Raw genomic sequence first — 8,220 nt, 5'->3', positions numbered from 1 at the left:
AGGGAAGGGAAGGGAAGGGAAGGGAAGGGAAGGGAAGGGAGCAGCCCCAGGAGGGGAGTGCTGACTGCACAGGTCTCTGTTTGGCACAATGACTCATCCTGACGATGACACCGGAGATGTTTGAATTATTGAGAGTGCTGCAGGTTCAGCAGCTGCAGGGCTGAGGCCACAGCAAAGGATGCAGCACTGGGAGCACAGAGAGCTCGGGGGGATGGGGCCACTGGGCTGGTCCGGCTCCCTCCAGCAGGGCTGGGAAGGGGCTGGGTTTGGATTAATGATGAGGAACCCACGCTGCCACCAGTGTCATGAAGGGCGCTGGGGCTCAGCACAGCTGGAAGGACCTGGCACTCTGGAAGCCCAAGGAGGAGGTGTGGAGTGGGATGAGAGAATGGGCTGGCTGCAAGGAGGATTTGGGAATGGGGTAGAACCACAAAATGTGGCTTCCAGGACCCAGGGAAATGGAGAGACTCTTCCCTTTTTAGCCCTCATTTCCAAATTGCCCCAACAGGAATTGGAAATCCTGGCTCCTGGCTCCCAGCCTGGGATTCAGCATGACTTTGGAGAGGGCAGGTGGTTCCCGAAGAGGAAGAGCCCATCTCAGCACAGCTTCTGGCAGCCCTTTCCCCCTTCAGAGCCCAAACATCACTTGAGAGCCCAAAAAACCCATTTCAGAGCCCAAATTAGCCCTGGGATCCTCACCCCAACATGCAGCAAGGCAGGATTGGGTCAAACCCCTTCTCCAAGGGCTGATCCCATCCCTGCCCCATCTCTCACCTCCTCCATTCTTCTGGCAGAGGTAGGGGAAGCGCCAGACGTTGCCTAGCCCCACGGAGTAGCCGATTTGCGCCAGGATGTACTGCAGCTTGCTGTTCCACGCCGGCCTCTCCGCATCCAGGTCCTCATCTCCCTCCTTCTGCTTGTCCCAGGTCTCCCCCGTCACGTTCAGGGTGCTGCGTTTGTAGTCCACGGGCTCCTGGTGGGCCAGCAGGTCGGCCACCGACTCGGTGACATGCTCGCTGCTGTGCTCCCGCTGCGTCACCTTGCTGTTCTTCGGCATCGGGACGGCTCCAGGCGGCCCCGGGGGCGGGATGGGGTCGGGGATGAACGTCCCACAGAACAGCGCAGAGCGTGAGCTACGGCTCGGGCCTCACCTCCTCTTCATCAGCAGGACCTGGGTGGGGAAGGGGTCAGCTGGGGTCATTGGTTTTGTCTTACCCCAGGTGACCTGGTGGCACCGGGGGAGGAGGGGGTCCATCCCCCCGTGTCTTGAGGACCTTCATCTGAACCAGGAGGGTCTCCTGCTCCAGGAATGATGGACCAGGAGCAGCATTCTGGATGAGAATCACAGAATGCCAGGATGGTTTGGGTGGGAAGGGACCTTAAAGCTCATCCAACCCCACATCTGCCATGGGCAGGGACAGCTTCCATAGACCAGGCTGCTCCAAACCCCACCCAACCTGGCCTTGGACACTTCCAGGGATGGGGCAGCCACAGCTGCTCTCACTCATGGAGAGTGAGGAGAGCCTCCTGTGTCCGAGAGAGGAATTTCTGGGCTCCAGGGGACAGTGACAGGTGATGGAGCTGGTCACATCTCTGTGACAACCTCTCCTCCCCTCTAACTCCTCTGGCCCAGCAGCTGAACCTCACAAAGCTTGTCACCAAATCCAGCCCTGGCCAAGGCTCTGCCCTCCCTGTCCTGCTCCTTCCCCTCCTGACCATCAGCACAGCCCAGGCTTTGCTCCACGACAGCTTGGAAGCACTCAGGGGACAGTGACAAATGCCCAGGCTATCTCTGCATCCCAGGAAGTTATCAGGAGTGACTTAAAAGCCTTGGAGCCTGATGCTAAATCTCCCCTGGCAGCTTTACAGCAGATAACGGCTGCAAAAACAGCAGCAGCCAAGGCAAAGCCATCAACCCTGGCCCCTTCTCTTTCCCAGCCTTCAGCGTGGGTCAGGAGGAGCAATCCTGCACAGAAGCACCTCAGGAGGTGTCCAGAGCCCAGCCCAGCCCTGCAGATTTCTCGCCTGCCTCAAAAATCTTGGTGTCATCATGAAAATCTGCTCCACTGGGCCAGGGATCCCCAAACTGGGAAAGAACCACATTCCTCCTCTCCATGCTGGGAGAGCTGGGGTCAGATGGGCAGTTCCCTCCTGGATTGGACCATGGTGCACAGAACTCCCATAACAAATCCCTCAGCTTGGAAAAGTGACCCTCCCGAAGAGCTACACTTCCTTTTTCCTGTCCTCTCCGTCTCTGCTCCCAGGGGACACCCGGCTGGGCTGGACAGAGCGATGCTGCTGTGCTCGGACACCTGACCCACCCCAGCTGGGCAGCAGCGCCACCTCCTCCCACCCTGGGGGCTTTCCCAGAGCCATCCCCAGCTCTTCTCTCCCTCGAGACTTTTTAATGCAATTCAGCCCACAGTCCAACCCATTTCAGGGCAGTGGGTTCAGCCCAGGCAGCAAATCCCATCCCAATCACGGGGTCCCAGCCCAGGAGCAAGGCACCGGGAGCAGGAAACCTCCCCCTCACCCACCCTCACCTTGGTGTTTTCTCACCCCTGACAGAAGTTCCCCCTTTGCCAGGCCCTGTTCCTATCAGAAAAAAATCTATTTTCAACTGTCGGCTGCATCCGTTGCCAGGCAACCATCTCAGCTCCACATCTTTCCTGGATCCGGCTCCTCCGGAGAAGCCGCTCGAGTTATTTTTTCAAGCCTAGGCCAGCGATGTTTAATTTCCTAACGAGGGCTCATTCACATAAACCGCTCACGGCTCAATCGTGGCAATTACCGGCACGTGGCTGCCCGGGGCTGGGATGGGCACGGAGCAGGGGAACGGCCTCAGCCAAGGAATTCCAGCAGCTTTGGCTCGGGCTCTGCGTGGGTTTGTGCAGACCTGGCTGAGTCACCCGCGGGTTGACACTGCTCCCTGCCTGCTCAGCAGCTTCTCCAGAGCACCAGGAGGACTCTTGGGGCCCAAGTGTCTCTCAGGATGAGGGAGAGAGACAAGAAGGTCCAGGATGTACTGGCCAAACCCAAGATTTCAGTGGCCCAGGGTGAGGGTACCCAAACAGCTCTCCTGGGACAGCCCAACCCCTTGGAAGTGCCGAGCTCCAGGGCAGGTGGTGCTGATCCAGGCCAGCACCATGGAGTCAGGACAACATCCCTCTGGATCTCAGCCTCTCCCTCTCCTCAGTTTAGGGTCTCCCCGAGCTGTTCTGAGCAGCTGAGAGGCACCAGAACACAGATCCTGGAGGAGCCGAGTCCTCCCAGCACCTACAAAGCCCCAGAGGCTCTCAGAGCCTTGGAGCACACTCCAGACAGCAATATTCCCAAAGGATCTGGGCAATCAGTGGGGCTGCTTGGCTGCTCTAATGGCACAGGGAAGGGCTCTCTGAACATTGGCATCAGAGTAAAGGATGGAGGTACAAGTCTTCCTGCCCGTGGGAGACGTGCCCGAGCTAAACTAGAGGGGAAAAGCATAGCAGGGATCCAAATCTTGATCCTGGAATGGCTCTGGCAGTGTCCCCATGGCTGCTTTGGGGAGCTCCTGCTGTCTCCCAGTGGCTCAGCCCCAGCCTGGGCATGGTGGTGGTGCCTGGCAGAGATCCAGGCCTGAAGGAGAGAGGATCATTCCCAGCAGCAATTCCATGAGCACACCCAGCCTTCACCATCCCCATCTCTGCCGGAGCTGGGAGATGAGCCCAGCCAGAACCTGCATGAAGCCACCAGCCCACACAGCACAGGAACACGATCCAGGGAAAGCGAGGTCAGCAGGGGTCTTCCTGTTCATTTCCCCAGCCTTTTGCATCAGCCCCAAGATCTGCACCCTCAAATGAAAAAGCACAGTCCAAATCCATCTGAGAAAGGTATTTCTGTGCGTTTCTTTGGCTGAAAAGGGAATTTAATCAAAAATTCATCTGCCAAAAATAACAACCACCCTGTGAGAAAGACAAGGCAGATCAGCTGACAACCAGGAGCTTTCCGGGCTGGAGAGAGATAGAAAACCCTTGTCACCGACAGATGGAGATTCAGCCTTGTTTACTTAGTCCCCATGACCTTAATTTTCTTAAATGTGCATTTTTTCTCTCTCTTTAGAAGACAGATTAGGGTCTTTCAGAGCCCACAGATTGCAAGAACCTCACTCACGCTGCCAGACCGGGGCTGCCTTTGCACCCACAGCTTTGCCCAGGTAAAACCAGTGCTGGGGCCACCCACCTGGAGAGGGAACTTTTCCCACAGGGGACCCTGGAAAGGAGCAGTTTGTGCTGTGGTCAGTGCTGGTGTCCCTGAACAGGCGTGATGAGGGGAGGACTCACCTCGTCCTGCTCCATGTCCCTGGGGGTGTCCTTGAACAGGATTCCCACTACAAGATCCCTTCATATTTAACTCCTCAGGAAGCAGCCACCACTCCCAGGCCAGACCCCTGGGCACAGAGCGAAGGTCCCTCCTCCACATCCTCCCGTCCAGGTGACAGGGGGTGACCCTGAGCACCGCATCCCTTTGGGCTGGCGTGGGAAGCAGCGCTGCGGTGGCTCCGAGGCACGTGGAACTGGTTTGCCATGGGATCCAAACTGGATCCAACCCACCAGGGAAAGGGCAGGGATGGAGGAGCTGCTGCCTCGTTACACCCAGGGGGTTTAATCCCTGCTCACAGGCTCCCAGCAATCCCAAAAGCAGCCACTGGGGAAAAGCTGCAATTTGGGATGAGTGAAGACCCCCCACATCCCCCAGGGGTCAGGGGAGGAGGGAGGCTCCGAGCCACGTGTCCTGTCTCAGCCCATCCTTGCTTTCTTGGGAAGGCAGCTGGGGAGCAATAAACAGGCTGGAAATGTGTCAGCAAAGCTTTCAGCTGGGCCTGGGAGCGCAGGGGAAGGCAGGGAGGAGATGGGGATTTACAGCAGAACCCAAGGAGAGCAGCAAACCGACAGCAAACGTGCTCTGGGTCCAAATGATGGGGCGCAGGGGAACTTCTGTGTCCAAATTCTACATTTATCCCTTGTTTGGGTCCAGAAAAGAGAAACTGAGGCAGGAAAAGCCACAAGATGAGATTGGGTGAATTAAAAATTAACATTTCAGCTTCCACACAAACCCCCCACAGCTCCTAAAGGAGAGGGGGAAGATGTTCCTGGGGAAGCATCCAGCTCACCAGGCCAGCTCACCCCATCAAGGTCACAGAGCAGGGAAAGGAGGGAGGAGTGGGGACAGAGGAATTGAGGGATTTCAGGAGGTGGAAATCTACTCTCAGCTTCGGGCTGGGAAATCTGAGCATCAGTTTGCAGCTGCTCATCCTCCCTGACACACACAGAGCCAGGGGAACCTTGCACGCAGGGCCAGGCTGCTCGGTGCAGCTGGGGGGACTGGAACAGGGAGGAGAAGGGACACATCCAAGGTCAGGCAGGAGCCGCGAGCCCGGGAAGCAGAGGGAAGGAGAACGGATCCCTCCTGTCCCTCCCAAGAGCCAAGGGAAGGAGACCTGGCTGCACAGCCCACTCTGAGCCCAAGTCATGAGAAAACCAGCTCCAGGCCCTTTCCTGCTGCTCCCTGAGGTCAGGAGAGCCTCTGTGATGGGATGGGGATTGCCCTGGTCCTTTGGGAAGCATCCTGCTCTTCCCAGCCACAGGAAACCAAGGGCAGGACCCTCCCAGCAGCATCCCAACTTCTCTCCAAAGCCCTGAGAAGAGATTTGTGCCCAAGGCAGAGTTTTTGCAGCTCTGCCCTCCCCTGCCCAGCTCACAGGACCTTCCCCCAGCCTCTGCCACACAAACCTTCCTTTTCCACCAGCCAAGGCTGGTCCAAGACACCTCCATCTTAAATCTGCTCCGTGCTGGGGTTTGCTCCTCCCTGCTCGGCCTCTGGCTCCACAGGGAAGGGTTTCACCATCTGGGGTCCTTAGGGCTGCTCCCGTTCTCCCCTCGTTAGAACGAGCCCCGTTAATGAGCACCCGGCTCCCACCCCCCGGGAAAGGCCAGGGGTGGCTCAGTGCCACCAGGGCTGTCCCCTCCTCACACCCACCCCGGGGAGGCACAAAGCTCACACGGGGTCAGCGTGAGCAGGTGACAGAGCACGGGGACACCTGCCAGAAGCTTCCCAGGGCTGTTGGGGCTGGAGGGAATGCAGGGGCAGCATTTCCCTGCCAGGGGCTGGAGCCGCTCCTTGTCCTTCCCGTGCAAACCCCGTCCCGCTTTAGCATCGTGACACAGGAGAGCTGATGAATCAGAGCTGCCCCCGCTTCTGCCTTCCACCCACCCCAGCGGCTTCCTCCAGCACCCAGGTGTTAAAAATAACCCCAATTCCTCTACAGGAAAGCAGAGCTGGGGCTACACCAGCCCCCTGCTCCAGCCAGGCTGGGTCCCACCTCAGAGGGGCACGGCTGGGACAGGACAGCGCCTCTTGTCCCCAGCAGAAGCCTCCGGAAGCATCACGAGATGGACACGGGCGGAGGAGCAGCCCTGGCTCCTGGGTTTGTCACGAAGCGTATGAGCCCGTTGATTCATCGCCTTTGGGCTCCTTTCACGTCTCCTTCGGCGGCACGAAAACACACACAGCTGCAATAACGTGACACCAGAGCAAAGCCAACCATCATATGATTCCTTCAGGGCTCCGTTTGATTCACCAGATGATCGTTTGCCACTTCGACCTCTGTGATCCATTGTAACTCACCCACTCCAGCCAAAGGCTCCTGGCTGAACCCCAAACCAGCCAAGATTTATCCTAAAAAGCAGCAAACGGGCAGCACCCAAACCCCGCCGTAAGCGCTGCTTTTCCCTGTTGTAATTCATCAAGCTGCTGCTACGTTTGTAAACAAACAAGTCCAAACCCAGCCCGGGAAGGGGTAAAAGCAGGGCCTCGCCTCCCGAGGTGATGGTTTCGCCTGGACGTGCGCAGGTCAGTGTCTGATTTGGGGTAAATTTGATCCTCGTGACTCCAGCTCTAACTCCAGATTCCCTGCTCTGAATCCCTGCTCGGTGCAAGCCTGAGGTAGCAGTGGAGTCACTCCAGATTTAAACTGAACCATTTTATTCCTACTGATTTTAGCAGAGCCATCTCCGGTTCATCCCAGAGGACTGCTCAGACCCACATTTTATTTCCCTTGGAGCAGTCACACCCCCAGCCAGGTTCCTTGACCTAGTCCTGACACCTCTGGAGAAATATTCACGAGGAGCTCTCTGCCCTGCCGAGAATAGCTCAGCTGCCGCGCTGCTCCAGGTTTTTTTCCTACCAGGACCAGGAATAGTTACATCAGCTCCTGACGGATTCAAACCTCAGGTGCTTCAGACCCAAGGCGTGATCCAGGAAGCAGGATTTCACCTTCTGGGTCCTCTACAAAGAGCTGGGAGCAGATTTCTCAGCTGGTTTGAGCCCCACATTCCTGGGGTGATGGAAATTTGGACCTGGCCAAGAGGCCAGGCTGAAAAACACACCTCTGGGTGTATCCAGCGGTGCACAGAGCGGGCCAAGGGCTCCCCACACCCAATACCGGGAATTTCACAAAACCAGGACCCCAAGCCCCATTTTCTACCTCAAACCCAACCATCCACACTCAGGGAACAGCATCAAAATAAAAAAGGGGAAAATAAAACCCCATCACTCCAGGGGCCAGGACTGAAATATTCATTGCAGCCGAACGCTTTCTCCTCTCCCAATGTTATCGTCAAGGTCAACCTGGAGGCTGCATTCCCACCCATCCTGGAGCGGGATGAGCCCCCCACCAGCATGAGCCGGGCAGGAGCCCCCGGCCACCCCCGGCGGTGACCCCCCCACCCCTGGAGTGGCTTCAGCCGTCTCTAAACGTCCCCCCAGCCCCGGGTGCCACCACCCAGAGGGCCACGCCTGGTGCCTCCAGGCCGGGGTGTCCCCTCCGTGAACCTCACCCCGGCCCTGAGCATCACCCCCCGCAAGAGACCCCGCTGGGGAGGGGGCTCCCAGAGCCGCCAGCGAGGCGGGGAGACCCCGGCAGCGAGAGCGGGGATGGGGGAGCATCCTTACCTCGGCTCTGCGGCGCCTCCCTGGGAGGATGGAACCGACCCGATTCCAGGAGAAACTGGCCCGGTCCCGGAGGAAACGGCGCAAATTCCCGGTAGAAATCAGCCAGGTCCCCCCCGGGGCTGCGGGGAGCCGGGCTAGCGGCAGTGGCCGGGAAAGGCGAGCAGTGCCCGGGAGCGGCTCCGCCGTGATGCTCCGGGTCCCGGTGGCTCCGCTCCGGGTCCCCCGCCCCGC

The 8,220-nt window shown here is 58.3% G+C and overlaps 1 protein-coding gene across 2 annotated transcripts in view; it reads right to left on the bottom strand.

Moving 5' to 3' along the window:
- Positions 1-8,214, bottom strand: part of SLC6A17 (solute carrier family 6 member 17) — a 22,156-nt gene extending 13,942 nt beyond the window's left edge. Inside the window, exons 1-2 of one of the 2 annotated variants that reach the window (XM_015650902.2) lie at positions 7,990-8,214; positions 775-1,171 (exon numbers count right to left, since the gene is read on the bottom strand). In XM_015650902.2, coding sequence (XP_015506388.1) covers positions 775-1,057 — 283 coding nt within the window. In that variant the 5' untranslated portion in view covers positions 1,058-1,171; positions 7,990-8,214. Of the gene's footprint in view, positions 1-774; positions 1,172-7,989 lie in introns of those variants that run through there. The other variant, XM_015650903.2, reaches the window with a different exon arrangement.
- Between the last annotated feature and the right edge of the window lie 6 nt (positions 8,215-8,220).

The sequence above is a fragment of the Parus major genome, chromosome 26 (assembly GCF_001522545.3).
Source record: "Parus major isolate Abel chromosome 26, Parus_major1.1, whole genome shotgun sequence".
NCBI lineage: Eukaryota > Metazoa > Chordata > Aves > Passeriformes > Paridae > Parus > Parus major.
The sequence above is the reverse complement of the archived record's forward strand: the minus strand, read 5'-3'. Positions and strand labels throughout refer to the sequence as shown.